At 41.0% G+C, this 18519-nt stretch overlaps 1 protein-coding gene across 2 annotated transcripts in view; it reads left to right on the top strand.

Moving 5' to 3' along the window:
• The window catches only part of LOC121524995 (membrane-associated phosphatidylinositol transfer protein 2-like), an 89623-nt gene that overhangs the window by 35126 nt on the left and 35978 nt on the right, over nucleotides 1–18519 (top strand). For both annotated transcript variants that reach the window (XM_041810664.1, XM_041810665.1), the window contains one exon: nucleotides 12060–12272. In XM_041810664.1, coding sequence (XP_041666598.1) covers nucleotides 12195–12272 — 78 coding nt within the window. In that variant the 5' untranslated portion in view covers nucleotides 12060–12194. The remainder of the gene's footprint in view (nucleotides 1–12059; nucleotides 12273–18519) is intronic.

Raw genomic sequence — 18519 nt, 5'->3', positions numbered from 1 at the left:
ACATACTGCCCAGATTCTTTCTTGAATCCTTAAAGAGAAATCTAGTAAAAATCTCACAACATTGACACCTTCTTTGATACCATGGCAGCAAAAACTTGAGTCCTAAACACCTGGTGCTGAGTGAGATGATGATGTTAATGAGCATGCATGCTCTGAATATGAACGCTGACTGTCAGAATATTCTTTGGATGTGGGTCTAATTTAAAGCTAGATCACACAAATGTCCTCATAATGCATTTTTTCCATCTAATGACTTGTTTAGTTGTTTGAAAGAAGAGATCTTGTGGTCTAATAGGATGTTTCTTTCTGTGTAAGTACAGAAGTGAACCCATCATGCAATTTTGCATGACAAACACAAGATAAAACATGTTTAATGCTAAAATCTTGCATTGAAAGTCACTCAGTGGTTCTTCAAGTGTGTAACTGGATGGGGGTTGGATGCAGGAAGGCCTGATTATCATAGAAAATATAATATGGCTTTATTGGCAAAGTAAAAACAGATTCCTACAAAGTAATGTCAATTAAAGACAAATATATCAGGTAAAGTTAGTGATTGCATAAATTTATTCAGAGGTCCAGCTAATTGGTGCTCGTAGTCTGACAATGAGTGAAATGGGGATCACCTGAGTGCAGTGAATGTGTCTCAAGCTACTGTAGTATAAAGACACCTGTGTCACTGGTTAATCAGTGTTCCTGGCTACCATTACACCATGGAGACAAGAGAACACTCTAAGAAACTCAAAGAAAAGGTTATTGAAAAGTATTATGCCAAAGTGTCTGTGAGACTCTATGAAACATGCATGTTTTGTCCTGTTTCATGGTTTTGTTACACCTTTTGCACCGTCTTAGGCCCAAGCTCTATTATTTATTTTTTATCAAATACATCTGATTGACCAAAAGATCTCCAAAATTTGGGTGGCAATTCTCCTCGAGGAGATGATGGTGGGTCCCGTGACTCAACCAGTTGAGAACCGCTGGTCTATGTTATGCTGCCCTGGCAACAAGAGTCCTGAACCATGAGTTCTATATTGGCACCCTGAGTCCTTCCAAGTCCAGGCAGCTGTCATGGCTAAGCTGCTACACCTTCAGCAGAAAAACCAGCTCTCATCTGAGGTCACTGCTGAAGACATGACCGACCTGCTGGTGGAGGAAAGTCAGAAGTCCCTGAGGGAGCAGCTCATGGATTTTAAGGTGAAAGACTTTATTAAAGAGCCTCTCCTCAAAACAGTGATGGAGGTAAACAACAGCCTGCTGAAACGAGATCTGGAGTTGGCAGCAAACAAACTGCTCGACTCCCCAGAGTACATCGCTACCTCCAGGAGTTGGAAGATTTCCAAGCAGGCCCTTGAACATGCCGGGGTCCTGGCGAAGCACCTAAAGGAGGCTTCAAAGACAGAGGTGCTGAGCCCACGCGAGGTTGTCCTGGGTGTGGTGCCCAAAGTTGTGCAAGCGCTTTGGGTGCCAAAGAAGACCAACTCAAGTGCCATGCCCTCTCAGAAGCTCTCCCTGATGGCTGTGAGCATGACCAAAGCCGTCCTGGATGGAGTCTCCTCGTCTTTGTACTCCATGCTCTATCAGACCACCTTCTCTCGGCCCACCAGAGACGCCATGGCCCGCTCCATTGAGGAGAAGATGAGGAATATGTACCCTGCTGACACTCTGAGGATGAAGCTCAACAGCTTTGAGGCAGAGGTGCTGAAGAGGATCGCAGATGTAACAGTGGAGTATGTCTGTGATTTGTTTGAGCCAAAAACTCCCTCAAACACAGCCACTGCCCACCCTCCAGCCTTTACTACTGATATGGCAGACCCTCCTGTTCAGACGCCGTCAACAAAAACCCGTCATACCCCTCCAGCTGAACTCTCAGCCATGGATTCAGTCCTGGGGGGTGGGGTTGTGGAAGAGCAATCCAGCCAACTGAACGACAACGCTGCTTGGACGCCATCCCCACAGCCTGAAGATCCCCTCCCAGCTGAACCTCTTCTCTCTGGTTCAGTCCTGGGGGGTGAGGCTGTGGAAGAGCAGCCAGCCTACGACCAAGAATCAAGCATGGATCCATCTTTAACATCACCATCAGATGATCCAATCAGGGTGTTTTTCAACAAACCAATTTACAACCGTGCCATGCAGATCTGCTGGCACCCCGAGTCCTTCCAAGTCCAGGCAGCTGTCATGGCTAAGCTGCTACACCTTCAGCAGAAAAACCAGCTCTCATCTGAGGTCACTGCTGAAGACATGACCAACCTGCTGGTGGAGGACAGTCAGAAGTCCCTGAGGGAGCAACTTGGGGATTTTAAGGCAAAGGACTTTGTTAAAGAGCCTCTCCTCAAAACAGTGATGGAGGTAAACAACAGCCTGCTGAAACGAGATCTGGAGTTGGCAGCAAACAAACTGCTCGACTCCCCAGAGTACATCGCCACCTCCAGGAGTTGGAAGATTTCCAAGCAGGCCCTTGAACATGCCGGGGTCCTGGCGAAGCACCTAAAGGAGGCTCCAAAGGCAAAGGTGCTGAGCCCACGCGAGGTTGTCCTGGGTGTGGTGCCCAAAGTTGTGCAAGCGCGTTGGGTACCAAAGAAGACCAACTCAAGTGCCATGCCCTCTCAGAAGCTCTCCCTGATGGCTGTGAGCATAACCAAAGCGGTCCTGGATGGAGTCTCCTCGTCATTGTCCTCCATGCTACATCAGACCACCTTCTCTTGGCCCAACAGAGACGCTATGGCCCGCTCCATTGAGGAGAAGATGAGGAACAGGTACCCTGCTGACACTCTGAGGATGAAGCTCAACAGCTTTGAGGCAGAGGTGCTGAAGAGGATCGCAGATGTAACAGTGGAGTATGTCTGTGATTTGTTTGAGCCAAAAACTCCCTCAAACTCAGCCACTGCTCCCCCTCCAGCCTTCACTACTGATGTGACAGACCCTCCTGCTCAGACGCCGACACCACAACCTCCTCATTCCCCCCCAGCTGAACTCTCAGCCATGGATTCAGTCCTGGGGGGTGGGGTTGTGGAGGAGCAATCCAGGCACAGCACAGACAACGCTGCATGGATGCCGTCCCCACAGCCTGAAGATCCCCTCCCAGCTGATCCTCTTCTTTTTGGTTCAGTCCTGGGGGGTGAGGCTGTGGAAGAGCAGCCAGCCAACGACCCGGAACCAGACATGGGTCCATCCCCACCATCACCATCAGATGATCCAATCAGGGTGTTTTTCAACAAACCAATTTACAACCGTGCCCATGCAGATCTGCTGGCACCCCGAGTCCTTCCAAGTCCAGGCAGCTGTCATGGCTAAGCTGCTACACCTTCAGCAGTAGAGCAGCTCTCATCTGAGGTCACTGCTCCAAGGCAGGAGGACCAACCTGCTGGTGGAGGACAGTCAGAAGTCCCTGAGGGAGCAACTTGCTGGATTTTAAGGCAACAGAGGACTGAGAATGTGTTAAAGAGCCTGCTCAATTTTGTAACAGTGATGGAGGTAAACAACAGCCTGCTGAAACAGATCTGGAGTTGGCAGCAAACAAACTGGCTCGATTCAGAGTACATCGCCACCTCCAGGAGTTGGAAGATTTCCAAGCAGGCCCTTGAACATGCCGGGTCCTGGCGAAGCACCTAAAGGAGGCTCCAAAGGCAAAGGTGCTGAGCCCACGCGAGGTTGTCCTGGTGTGGTGCCCAAACTGGTTGTGCAAGCGCGTGGGTACCAAAGAAGACCAACTCAAGTGCCATGCCCTCTCAGAAGCTCTCCCTGATGGCTGTGAGCATAACCAAAGCGGTCCTGGATGGAGTCTCCTCGTCATTGTCCTCCATGCTACATCAGACCACCTTCTCTTGGCCCAACAGAGACGCTATGGCCCGCTCCATTGAGGAGAAGATGAGGAACAGGTACCCTGCTGACACTCTGAGGATGAAGCTCAACAGCTTTGAGGCAGAGGTGCTGAAGAGGATCGCAGATGTAACAGTGGAGTATGTCTGTGATTTGTTTGAGCCAAAAACTCCTCAAACAATTCTCCAGCCTTCACTACTGATGTGACAGACCCTCCTGCTCAATATTGAAAATTGTTTTAGAATGACAACATTTGATCTGTTTTTACTGACATTTACTGTCATAATTAGTAGAAATTTAAAAAAGGGTTAAGGTTGGCAGAAGTGCTGCAAAAATGTCCAGATAACGTGGTGAAAAAGGGTTAGAGTAGCAAAAATGGGTGATAAGTGGCAAAATGGGTTGTGGAGTGGCAAGGAGGGACAAAAATTGGCAGAAAAAGTGGTGAAAATAGGTAAACTAGGAAAAAAATGGGGCAAAAAGTATCAAATATTGGTTACAAGTAAAAATAGTGTGAAAAAACAATGAGAAGGTATTAAAAAGTGGCAAAAATGGATAAAAGAGTAGCACAACAGGGATAAAACATGCAGGAAAAGAGGTTTAAATTGGTTAAAGAGGTAAACAAAAATCAAAAATGGGTTAAAAATGGCAAAATTGGTTTTAAAGTTGCAAAAATTGTTAAAAAGTGGTTAAAAATGGCAAAAATAGGAGAAAAGTGTCAAAATGGGTAAGACTGGCACAAAGGGTATGAAATGTGCAGGAAAAGTGGTTTCAAAAGGGTTGAAATTTTGCAAAAAAATTGGGTTAAAGGGGCAAAAAGTGTTTACAAGTATCAAAATTGGGTTCATACTGGTGCTAAATCACAATAGCGGAGGGCCCATTCTCTGGGATTTTCAGGGGCCCAGCCAGTTCTGTTGTCAGGTCTGTCTACTTGTGGCTGCTGCATTATAGATAATAGGAATAGATCTCACTGGTAAAGACTAAAAATGTCCTGCATTTTGAAAGAAAATGCAAATACTATAATAATAATATTTCAATCAGACCAAAATATTTATTTAATGTTTGTTTATGTGAAAGTTTGGCCCCCAGAGTTTCTGTCGAGACTAAATCTGGTCCTTGTGCAAATGTACAGTCATGGACGAAAATATTGGCACCCCTGGAATTTTTCCAGAAAATACACCATTTCTCCCAGAAATTGTTGCATTTACAAATGTTTTTGGTATACACGTGTTTATTTTCTTCATGTGAATTGGAACAACACAAAAAATCTGAAGAAAAAAGACAAAATTGACATAATTTTACACAAAACTCAAAAAATGGGCCGGACAAAATTATTGGCACCCTTTTAAAACTGTGGGTAAATCATTTTAGTTCAAGCATGTGATGCTCATTTAAACTCACCTGTGGCAGTAACAGGTGCTGACGATATAAAAATCACACCTGAAGCCAGTTAGAATGTCTAAAAGTTGACTCAACCTTTGTGTTGTGTGCCTGTGTGTGTCACACCAAGCATGGAGAAGAGAAAGAAGAGCCGAGAATTGTCTGAGGACTTAGGAAGCAAAATTGTGGAAAAATATGAACAATCTCAAGGTTACAAGACCATCTCCAGAGATCTAGAAATTCCTATGTCCACTGTGCTTAATATAATTGAGAAGTTTATGACCCATGGAACTGTGGCTAATCTCCCTGGACGTGGATGGAAGAGAAAAATTGTCAAAGCATGCAACGCAGGATAGTTGGAATGGTGGATAAACATCCTCAGTCAGCTTCCACCCAAATTCAGGCTGTCCTGCAGACTCAGGGTGCAAAAGTGTCAGCTCGGACCATATGTCGTCATCTGAATGAGATGAAGTGCTATGGCAGGAGACTGAGGAGAACCCCACTGCTGACAAAGAGACATAAAAAAGCTAGACTGGAGTTTACAAAAATGTACCTGAGTAAGCCTCAATCCTTCTGGGAGAACATTTTGTGGACAGATGAGACTAAGGTAGACCTTTTTGGAAAAGCAGGTCGTTCTACTATTTACAGAAAATGGAATGAGGCCTACAAAGAAAAGAACACAGTACCTACAGTCAAACATGGTGGAGGCTCAAGGATGTTTTGGGGTTATTTTGCTGCCTCTGGCACTGGGTGCCTTGACTGTATGCAAGGAAACATGAAATCTGAGACTATCAAAAAATTTTGGGCCGCAATGTAGGGCCTAGTGTCAGAAAGCTGGGTCTGCATCAGAGGTCATGGATGTTCCAGCAGGACAATGACCCGAAACATACCTCAAAAAGCACCAAGAAATGGTTGGAGACAAAGCGCTGGAGAGTTCTGAAGTGGCCAGCAATGAGTCCGGATCTAAATCCCATTGAAAACCTATGAAGAAATCGCAAAACTGCTGTTGCAAGAAGCACCCTTCAAATCTGAGAGATCTGGAGCAGTTTGCAAAAGAAGAGTGGTCCAAAATTCCAGTTGAGAGGTGCAAGAAGCTTGTTGATGGTTATAGGAAGTGATTAGTTTCAGTTATTTTTTTTACGAGGGTGTGCAACCAAATATTAAGTTGAGGGTGCCAATAATTTTGTCCGGCCTATTTTTTGAGTTTTGTGTAAAATTATGTCAATTTTGTCTTTTTTCTTCAGATTTTTTGTGTTGTTCCAATGCATATAAAGGAAATAAACACATGTATACCAAAAACATTTGTTGATTGCAACAATTTCTGGGAGAAATGATATATTTTCTGGAAAAATCCCAGGGGTGCCAATATTTTTGTCCATGACTGTACTTGATGACCCCTGCTTTAAAGGTTCCCGCTCTCTCTGGGGATGTTGCCTTTGGTGGAAAAGCACCTTTTGTTGTTGCAATGCCTTGGCAACCAAAACTGTAAATCTGAATGTTTGAGTTTTTTTTTTTTTTTCATGAACATTACAGTTTAGCAGTCATGATGAGAAAAGTGGAACTCTTAGAAAATGGGCAAAAAAGTAGACCGTGTTTGAGGAAGGCATTTAGTATGCCTCCTCAGTTGCCATCAGAATTCTCAGCCTTACAGATGATCTCAGTTTGTCCTTGGTTAAATAGCCTGCTTGCACTGACTTGATAAATTGCCTTATTTCCAGGTAGACAGTCTGATAAAAGCAGAGCAAACCAAAACAGTCGAGTTGAAGGGTTACAATCAGACACACCGCTTCTCTAACATTCATATCTACAACAGTAAAAAGGGCTGAAACTAGCCTTTTTTTGTCAGTGATGATTCATCTGATTCAAAGTGAATTTTCATGAGTCCGATGGTGATTTTTATACAGATGTTGTACTGGTCAAACCAGCTGTCCTAAGTTTCTAGTGATGTCTTTCTAGTAATGAACTCTAATAACGTCATCCCTCTAAAGTAGTCATGGTGTTTAGTTGGTTTTTGTGTTTCTCAGTGACTGCAGGCTGCAGCTGACGTGCTGACTCACTTGGCTGAAAAAGGCAAAGTAAAAAAAAAAAAAAGGCTTGATGTTCATGCACGGCTTCAACGGTCTGTCTCTACTTTGTATAACTGAACATGTGTCAACAAATGACTGTAAAGATCAGACTGGGAAGTAGAAAACAGTTTGAAGCAGCTTCTTTACAGAAATGTAGCCCATGTTTATGCACATGTTTATAGGGCCTATGTGTCAGTTTTCTCTTTGTCTCTTTCTTTACGGTACTTTTTATTGACATTTCTAAATCTTTATAGATATCTTCTCTTCTGGAAGCTGCAGTTGTGTTCTTCTTACCTGTATTCCCTCCAGTTCAGACCTTAGGACTCAAAATGAGGTCTAATGAGAACCTCTGGAGAGTAGTGTGGATTTCATTGTTCGTTCAGTTTTGTTGTCTGTGGCTGTTGTTTATTTGGTGCATCATGGGAGTTAGAGAAGAAAGTAGAGGGTATTTCATGGTGAAAGCCTTACTGGGATATGGAAGACTCAATGATAGTTTTTTGTTTTCTTTTCTTGTGGCTTCTAGCTAAACTTTGTTAACTTGCAAATACTACTGTTTCATATAATTCTACTGTATTTATTATTTATGAAAGACTTCCTATTCAACCCCTTTAGCAGTTTTGAATGGCTTTTAAGATAAATTAGTTTCTAAAGAATAAGGTAATTACCTCATAACAGGTGGGCATTTTACAGAGTAATTACTCACAAATACTAAGGACGTATTTACCAAGTACCAATGTATTATTATCAAGTAATTCCTTGTAATATTGTGTCAGTCCTCTGGTATTTACATGGTGTTTTACCTTAACCACAAACCTTGTAATACTGTGGCAATCTTCACGTAATTACATGGTATTTTACCTTAACCATAACTCTTGTAATATTGTAGCAATCCTCACGTAATTACATGGTGTTTTACCTTAACCATAACTCTTGTAATATTGGGGCAATCCTCTGGTAATTACATGGTGTTTTACCATAACCATAACTCTTGTAATATTGTGGCCACCCTCTGGTAATTACATGGTTTTTTTTACCATAACCATAACTCTTGTAATATTGTGACAATCCTCTGGTAATTACATGTTTTTTTTACCAAAACCATAACTCTTGTAATATTGTGACAATCCTCTGGTATTTACATGGTGTTTTACCATAACCATAACTCTTGTAATATTGTAGCAATCCTCTGGTATTTACATGGTGTTTTACCATAACCATAACTCTTGTAATATTGTAGCAATCCTCTGGTAATTACATTGTGTTTTACCTTACTCTTAACCCTTGTAATATTGTGGCCATCCTCTGGTAATTACATGGTGTTTAACCTTAACCATAACTCTTGTAATATTGTGGCAATCCTCACGTAATTACATGGTTTTTTTTACCATAACCATAACTCTTGTAATATTGTGACAATCCTCTGGTATTTACATTGTGTTTTACCATAACCATAACTCTTGTAATATTGTGACAATCCTCACGTATTTACATGGTGTTTTACCATAACCATAACTCTTGTAATATTGTAGCAATCCTCTGGTAATTACATTGTGTTTTACCTTACTCTTAACCCTTGTAATATTGTGGCCATCCTCTGGTAATTACATTGTGTCTAACCTTAACCATAACTCTTATAATATTGTGGCAATCCTCATGTAATTACATGGTGTTTAACCTTAACCATAACTCTTGTAATATTGTGCCAATCCTCTGGTAATTACATGGTTTTTTACCATAACCATAACTCTTGTAATATTGTAGCAATCCTCACGTAATTACATGGTTTTTTACCATAACCATAACTCTTGTAATATTGTGCCAATCCTCTGGTAATTACATGGTATTTTACCTTAACCATAACCCTTGTAATATTGTTGCAATTGTTTGGTATTTAGGTGGTATTTCACCCGAACACTAACCCCCTAACCTTAAAAATTACTTAAAAATCCTTCAAGAAGGACTCACTTTAATTTAGTGAGCCAAAATAAAAAAATTACCTGGGAATTATCAAAATTGTAAAGAAATATCTTCTAATTTCTGAGAAATGTCTTGGTAAAACACAACCTTATCACCAGAGAATTGCCACAATATCATGAGAGTTAGGCTTAGGCCTGATTTTGATGCAATATTGGTTTTTGTGTCTGATTTTCCAGTTTTTGCACCTATATAAGCCAAAAATGTCCACTTAAAAACAAAGCAAAAAATAATACAGAGACGGCGTCAGCATATTTTTTGCTTTAATCTTTCAATCAACAAGTTCTGATCAGAACCACCAATTATTCAATTACTTTCAGGATGTGACCCTTTAAGTGCCAGTTTGAATACATGGAAATCACTTATCACGCTGCAAGATTTTTAATTTGATACCACACAAAAACTAATGATGATTAAAAATACATGTTGTTGCTAATATTTAACATACCAAAGACTATGCTTAAAAAATCCTCAAGCCACCTGACTTTTTTATTCAAAAAATAATTCATTTTTTTGTGTTTTTTTTTTCCATGAAAACAACAGTGACTTCTTGCAGGTGTTTTAAGGGATAAAATCCCCAAATATTTGGTCTTTTGTTCAGGACTGAAGTTTTAAAAATTAATTAATCAAAAAATTGGTGAAAAACATTTTTGTCAAATTTTTTAAATGAATGTTCTTCACACTGGACATTTTTCTTAAAATTAAAAGTGGTAAATTATAATACATAATATAACTATATACTTACAATACACTGCTAATGATGGTTTTGCAAATATTCATCTCATGGCAGAAGTAATATTGGTGACAATATTGACACCGATTTATTTCCCACCACTTATATGATGGTGAATATTCTAAGCTAATGAATGCATGTGCTAATGAAGCCAGGCTGCGTTCACTGTCACTCTGTTCTTCCTGACCTCTACTCTTCATCTGCTGCAGCATCACCACCAAACATGCACGGACTAATCACGCACAGATGGACACACTGTGTGACACAACCTGGACACACACACACACACACACACACCTCTTTCCTGCCTCATGGACACAGCGTCAGATTTACAGCCCACTTAATCTGTCTCAGATTAAGTAGCCATCGTCATGTGACCTCCTCGCCTTCACACTGTCTCCGCTGTTTAAACAGACGGGTGTGAATGCTGCTATAAAGGGTGGTGGTGTTGGTTTTTTGGGAAGTGGACAAGCCGTCAGGTTTAAAACTGTTCTCTTCAAGGAAATGGATTAGAGATAAGCAGCTGAAGAAACATTTTTAGCATTTATTTAGGGAAAATACCTCATTATAACATGATTACAGTCAGATACAAGCACAGTAAATGAGTGACAGGAATTTGTTTTTGTGATACAGTTTTTCATGTTTTATTTATACCTGGGTCCAGCTGTTCAACAGGCTGTCTTACTGTCTTGACTCATCATCCATTGAAAATATATCACACTGTACAGAACCTTTAATACAACAAAGGAAACCCTGCACCGCTGAACAGCTGAAAGCATACATCTAGAAGCTTTCAGCCTTCAGATACTAGAAATCCATCTCCTCAGTTCTTAAATGCACAGAGTTACAGTCTACAGATGGAAAACATGCTGCATTTTAATCAGCTTCACTCAGGGGACATCTGTCAAATCAGACATTGTTCCCTATTGAAAACTGGTTATTAGAAGACAGCATTACTCAGTTAAAAAATAGGAGCTACTGCTTATTTATCTGCAGCTAAAACACGTCAAAATGGAAATGGTATATGCTATCATGTTTAATAAATGGAGAGGTTTGGGGGAAAGCTGTGTTATTTTTTAAAGAGAGCTGATGATTTTCATAAAAATTGAAAATATGCACTGATGTAGGTAGGGACGCAATAGTATCAAAATGTCACGGTACACTGGTCCATGGTACAGTATTTATTGCGGTATCAGAAAAATAAAATAAAGCAAAACAAAAAAAACAAAACAAAACAAATGAAGACTTGGAAAAACAGTGATGTTGGCATTTATCAAACGACAACAGTTAAAAGTTGTTAAAGGGAGTTCTGTTAACCTAAAAGTCCAATACAAGCTATTTCAACTCAATTTTTCTGAGAAATTGGGACACATTTTTAGTTTTAATTAAACACTGTTCATTCATCTGCAGCATTTTCCCAGAATGCTCTTGGGCATTAGACACTATTGCACTGTGAGTGAAGTTACTGACTCAGAGAAGTCCCGCTTGTGGAGAGCAACAACAAAACACAAAGGATGATAAACTGAACCTGAACCTTTAAAAAAGTTATTTACCCACTTTATCAGTTAGCATATTTTTTTATACAATGTTTGATTTGAGTTTTACAGTGTAGTAATGGTTGATATGTATGCTGAAAGTCTGATTTGCTGTTGAATGTCATAAAGAGGAGTTAAAAATTCCTACAGGATTTGTAAAACAATTTTAATACAATTTTAAATAAAGATATCAAATTGATATAAACTATCAGGAAAATTAGATACTCTACAAACAGTTGGATTTAAAGACTACATTGACTACAACTTGGCTGAATCTTCTGCATGTGGCACAGTCTGGATTTAGGTTGCCAGGGGATTTCAGGGATGTTGCTGGGTCAGTGGATTACCTTGTAACAGATCTGTGGGCGGGCTTTATGACACACACCGGATGTGTTGGCTTGTGTACGGAGGTTTAATCCTTGAGACAAACATGCTAACTCCTCTGCTCGGTTTGTAAGTCATGCAGGAAGCTTAAATCTACGTTTTCTATTTTGTTTATTTTTGTGCTTTATCCCACTTTGAGTCTGTTCTGTTGTCTGTTTCTCCTCCTCCTCCTCTCAGGTGTGACTAATGCTGCCTCCCATCCTCGCTGTCTGAACATGCTGCTCGCGTAGCGAAGCCGACCGTGAGGAGTGTCTGCCCTCTTACAATCCTTCCCCTCTGGATACAAACACATTGCTCAATTCAAGCACAACCATGCTGATCAAGGAGTATCGTATCCCCATGCCGCTGAGCGTGGAGGAGTACCGCATCGCTCAGCTCTACATGATCCAGGTGAGTGCTTTTGCACAATCACACACTTTGACTAAGAAAAAAAGCTGCTTATGTGTCTCAAATTAAAGGATTTAATAAGGGATGTCTGTGTGACACTGTAAGTACAAGAAAGCACAAAATCAGGTGCGTTCTCGGAGATGATGTGGCAACAGCAGAGGTTCAGGTCTTTGGAGAGGTCAGGAGTTTAAGGTGTCATCATGTCAAGCTGTTTCAGAGCCACAGCGCTGGTTTAAGGGTCGCAGGGGGAGCGTTGTCCAGCAGGCCAGATGGTGCTCCATATGCCTGTGGATTATGTTCATAAATTTGTGCAAATATGCACATAAATATTCTACAGTAAAGGGGGACTCAATGCAATAAATGCAGAGAAGAGAATACAGCCAACAGTTGTCCGGAACAGGAAGTTCATGGTGATTATTATGATAGTTGTGGCTTTGAGTTTAATGTTATGAACGGAGGAATGACTCAGTTTGGTCAGGGCTGTCCTCTAAAGGTCAATGAGCTGATGCATCACTAGATAACTAAACTAAACATGTCACTTTGGGTCTTAGCTTTCATTGCTTTTAAACAGAGATGGTTTATTTTTTGGGCACATAATGTTGCTGAACCTAGACCTGACCAACTGCAGCAACCCCAGATCATAGCATTGTCCCCATAGGCTTGTACAGTAGGCACTAGGCATGATGGGTGCATCAATTCACCTGCCTCTCTTCTTACCCTGATGCGCCCATCACTCTGAGAGTCCAGAGTCCAATCTTTATGCTCCCTTGCAAACTGAAGCCTTTTTTTGCATGCCAATGATTTGACCCTACTTAAACAGACTAACATCTTTTCCACAACCACAGGATGTGTCTTTCCACATGGTTAAGAAATGAGAAGTTACTCATTGCATCGGCTGGGGTTAAATAAGTTGTTGCCAGCTGAAAGATAATCGCCCATGCAGTAATTATCCAATAGAAGGCTCGTACCTATTTGCTTAGTTAAATCCAGGTGGCAACTTTTTTTTTGGCCAGGCAGCGTATCTTATAACCTTGTTAATAATGCAGATAATGTACTGTGATGTGCATCTGAAGTGGCATACAGGTGCATCTAAAATATGTTAATGATTATAGCTCGCAAAAATAAAAAATCCACCATCTCAAAATATTAGAATATTGAATAAAGTCCAATTTGCAAAGGTTTCCTGAGCCTTCATTCTCTCACTATGGCTCAGTGCACACAACTGCAATCATGGGGAAGACATCTGACTTGACAAATGTCCAGAAGACAATCACTGACACCTCCAAAAGGAGGGTAAGCTACAGAAGGTCACTGCTGAAAGGTCAGGCTGTTCTCCAAGACTGCTTCAAAGCATATTCATGAAATGTTGACTGGAGGGGAAAAGTGTGGTAAGAAAAAGAGCACAAGCAACAAGGATGAGCTCAGCCTTCAGAGGATTGTCTAACAAAGCAGGTTCAAGAACTTAGGGGAGCTTCACAAGGAGTGGACTGAGGCTGGAGTCAGTGGATCAAGAGCTTCCACTCAGACAGGTCCAGGAAATTGATTAAAAATGAAAAAAGAAGTCATTGGGATGCTGTTAGCCATGTTTGTGTGCCCCATGTACAGAGAGAGTTGTCCTCGATGCTGCCTGGCTTTAGGTCCAGCCACTGTTATTCCCCTCTCTCTCTCCTCAGTTACCAACTATCCTCTGTCCTGACTCAGTAAAGGCCTAAACAGTTTGAGGAATCGATGGCATGAGTGATGTATGCATGCTAGAAACCCCTTTCTCTAAAGCTGTAATAAAGCTTTATTGTTACACTCAGTTAAATCAGGCAATGAAGGAAATAAAAGCTGACAATTTAAACTACTAAATCTATAATGGAGCAGAGAAAACCACAATAATTTCAGATGAAAACAGCAGAAGTTTAAAGAAAACAGGCCCTCTGTAACTGAACTTCTACTGCATATGTCGATGCATACTCACACTTCCATCGTTGGTCCCGCCTCTCGCTCCAGCATCACATTTGAACACCAGGTTACCGTGGTAACCAGTGACATCAGCTGCAGCATGGCAGTGGCTGCCATCATTTGTTTGTGGTGCGGGAGAGAAATAGAGAGAGAGACAGAAAGAGGGGAGGGACAGTGATGGTGCAGACGACGTTGCCATGACAACATTACGTCGAGCTCTAAATACAGTAGGTGGTTTGAGTTTTTATACATGAATCAGGGGGAGGACAGGATAACAGGAAAGAGATTTTTTTCCTCTCTTTGTTTGTTGATTCAGGTGACATCATTACCATCAACACAAACACTGTAGTGTAATCAGACTCGGTGTCATAATTACCAATATGCTGTCAATAACAACAGTAGGATTTAGTTTGATATTTATAATACCAGTATAAATAATTGTAGCAGTTCCAAAAGCTCAGATTAAACAAGTGTATTTATCTAAGTACTAAAGATATCTCAATAATCTTACTGTAAATTAGTCCAGATAAAACTCCAATATCAAGATAGAAAACATAAAAATAAAACCAACAGTTCTTCTGAGGGTCATCTCTGCCAGTGGAGCAAGAAAAATATACTTTCTGTGTCTTATAATGACGTGTAATAACCGATTCAGATGTAGACATGTTGTTTATAAACCCTCTACAACAGAAATTTCTTTACTCCATTGGCAGATATTTGACTTTTGATCGGATAAATCCTTTTTTTTTTTTTTTTTTTTTTTGAAATGTGGAATATGCACTATTCACAGTCCGATGGGATTAGTATTACCCAGGGACCTCTGGTAGTTTGTAATAATCTTGCGGGACGTCTGTGTTTTTTAATCCTATGTGAATTGACCATGTTTGTAATTTTTGGAGTACAATTCCAGGGCAAATTACCTACTGTATATCAGCATGCACAGAGGTCCATCAGTGAGATTTTTTTTTGTGCTTCATTCAGTGAGAAAACCCTCAGAGTCCCTGTGCCTGTTGGCCCTTGGGCCTGTGCCCATAATGCCCCCAGGGTAATCTGGACTAGGTTGCAAGTAGAGCTGCTGTAATGCAAGAAAAAAAAACTTAAAGCCCCATTAATAAAGCATATTTCTCTGCACGTAGGTAGAAGTGAAACAATACAACAGAAAATCCGGCATGCTTCAAGTCTAGACCGTAATCTTTGTTATGTGGCTTACAAAGACCCATTAATCCCCTATGACTGCAACATTTTGCAACATTTAGCAAATGAACAGTAGTGAGTAAAATCTGTCTTTAAACAGCTGAATCAGACTCATGCTGAACAGCCATCTGCCAAAACTGTGTTGGGGTGTGAGGAGATAAAGAGTGAAGCAGAAAGAGATGAACAAACATGGTAGCAACAATAGATGTTTAAAACTAGACTGATCTTTTTTTAATCATCCTTGATAGCTATGATGATCATGAAATAGAGAGGACTGATAGTGGTAAATATGCAGTTGAAGTCGAGCTGCACTTAAATTGTCATGGCCCAGCTAGAGACAGGCACTACAGGTTCGAATAGGCTATAAATGCTTACTTCATACTCATTCCCAATCCAAATAAACTTGATAAATAATAGGGCTGAATGATTTGCAGAAATAATCTTATTGTGATTTTTTCCCCCCAGTATTGTGATTATTATTAGGTTCCTCATCTTATGTATTTTTCAACAAATGGCAGCAAAAAACATTGTATATTATAACCTACATTCAGCTAGGAACACTCTCATCACACATTTTACCATGTTATGCAAAATGGAGCTGAAGTTTTACTTGGAAGAGAAGGCTCTGCTGAAAGGATGCTCCCTGAGTTATTCAAGTAGCTGCTTTGGCTTTCCAGGGAGTGCAGAGCTAGAACGCCCCATGTGTATAGATGGGAATGTACTGTATATTGTAAACAATGAAATGATTTGGTTAATCAGTATTCCTGGCTACCATTACACCATGAAGACAAAAGAACAGCCCAGGCAACTCAGAGACAAGGTTATTGAAAAGTATAAGTCAGAGGATGGAAAAAAAACATTTCCAAGGCACTGAACATCCCCCAGAGTTCAGTTAAATCCATCACCAAGAAATGGAAGGAATATGGCACATGTGTAAATCTGCCTAGATCAGGCCAGCCTCACAAACTGAGTGACTGTGCAAGAAGGAGACAAGTGAGAGAGGCTTTTAAAGATGAGAGAAAAAGTAGGAAAATCCTGGATGGCAATCTCATTCTGTTTGCAAGAGAACTATGACTTGGGAGAAGTTTTTTTTACAAGCAAGAAAATGACATGAAGCACACAAAGAAAGCTACACAGAAATGGTGAGGGGGATGTTCTGGAGTTACCGAGTCAGAGCCCAGACCTCAATCCAATATAGAATTTGTGGCTGTACTTGAAAAGGGCCATCCATGCCTGATCTCCATGCAACATTACAGAGCTGGGGCAGTTTTGCAAAGAATACAATTGCAGTGTCCAGATGTGTAAGCCTGACTGAGACCTATCCACACAGACTCAGTGCTGTGATTGCAGCCAGTGGTGCATCTACTAAATGCTGGCATGATGGGGGTGAATATTTATGCATTCTAGACTGAAGATGTTTTTTCTCCGAGTTTTAAGTGTCCTGAAGGTAAAATATGTTTCAGCTTTTGTAGAGTCTTGCATAAATTCCAGCTCCTTTTGCAAGCTTAGCAACAGCAAAAACTACTAAATCTCTTTGCAAATTTGTGATTTCATCTTCTTTTTTCCTTCAGTCTAACTAAACTCCACTAAAATCAGTTTTTGATTGTGATGACACCGGCAAACCCACAGCTAAGCAGATGCAGCATCCTTGGCTCTGGAAAATTTCCACTGTTCTTGCACATGAAAACTGTGAGGCTGCAGAAAGTGAAGTGAAGGTTATATTTACATAAGGTGGATAGATGTATTCAGTGCAGACCAGGTCAAGTCTTAACTCTCCGTTCTCAGTGTTTCTTCCATTCTTTAAAGTTTGAAGTCCCTACGACCTTCAGAGAGTATCAGACTTAATGGAATCACCTCTGTTGTTTTTATAAAGATGCATACATCCCTGAGGAGCAGCTGTATATACATTCAACACTTTGCACTCTTTGCTCCGGGCTCTCAGACGTGTGTCATTAATACAGATCCTCAGTGCAGCAGCAGAGGGTAATTTAAGGCCCTCAGCTCCTCTCCTAAATTACATTACCTGCTAGATTACAGCAATTTTCCAGCTGTTTGCCTCCTCTGACCTTCATTACTGATAGCACCTCCCCGAAGTCTTCAGGAGGGAGAGCTGCATGTTCAATCTGAGCTCTCATTCTTGACCCCGAGCCCCCCACCCCCCCATCCCCACTCTGCCTGTTAATAATGATCACCATGATTTGTATTCACACGCTGCTGTTCCTCGACCCGCAGCAAGTTACAATAGAGGGAATAAAACAGCTATTCAATCATCCGCCCTGAGCAAGGATACAGTGTCTACAGTCGTCTGACAGTTATTGCACAGACTCAAGAGGAAGATTAAAATGTAGAGGCTTCTGCAAACAAGATTTCAGAGTTAATTCATTTAATAAAACTGCAGAGCAAATAGGAAGGTAATGTATGTGTCAAGTACCATTTTACATCACTGTAATGTGATGTTGGGTCATTTAGGATTGAAGTATACTGCAGACTCACATCATTGACACCTGAAAACATCTGCTCCATCGTCAAGGCGTGTTTCTAGAAGGGTCTCTGTTTAATCTGCTGGATTTAGACCTTTATTTTATGATGCAACTTTTGGTTGCACTTTTTTGGATCATTTTATCCATGACAAAAATAATTAAATCAACTCTTGCAGTGCCTGTAAAAAGTTTTCACTCCCCTGGATGTTTTGTCCATAAACTGGTTTCATAAATCAACCAAGTTGCAGTTTTCTTGCAGACTGAATACGCTTGTCCTTCAGGATTTTCCCATGTTTTGCTGTTTTCATTTTACCACTACAAGCCTTCCAGGGCCGGTTGCTGAGAAGCATCCCCACAGCATGATGCTGCCACCACTGTGTTTCACAGTGGGGATGGTGTGTTTGTAGTGATGTGCACATCACTTCTCTCCCATAAAGTTTTGACTGGTGAAGACGGGACACAGTTGCTGTATGAAGAGTTTCAGAGTAGTCTTAGGTCTCAGTAGCTTCCTTTTTGCACAGCCATGCAGTTCAGTGCCTTTGTGTTCTTTTGTCTTCATGGTGTAGTGGTAGCCAGGAATAGATTAACCAGTGACTAGACCCTCCACACACAGGTGTCTTTATTCTACA

Source organism: Cheilinus undulatus, linkage group 17 (genome assembly GCF_018320785.1).
Source record: "Cheilinus undulatus linkage group 17, ASM1832078v1, whole genome shotgun sequence".
Taxonomy (NCBI): domain Eukaryota; kingdom Metazoa; phylum Chordata; class Actinopteri; order Labriformes; family Labridae; genus Cheilinus; species Cheilinus undulatus.
The sequence above is the reverse complement of the archived record's forward strand: the minus strand, read 5'-3'. Positions and strand labels throughout refer to the sequence as shown.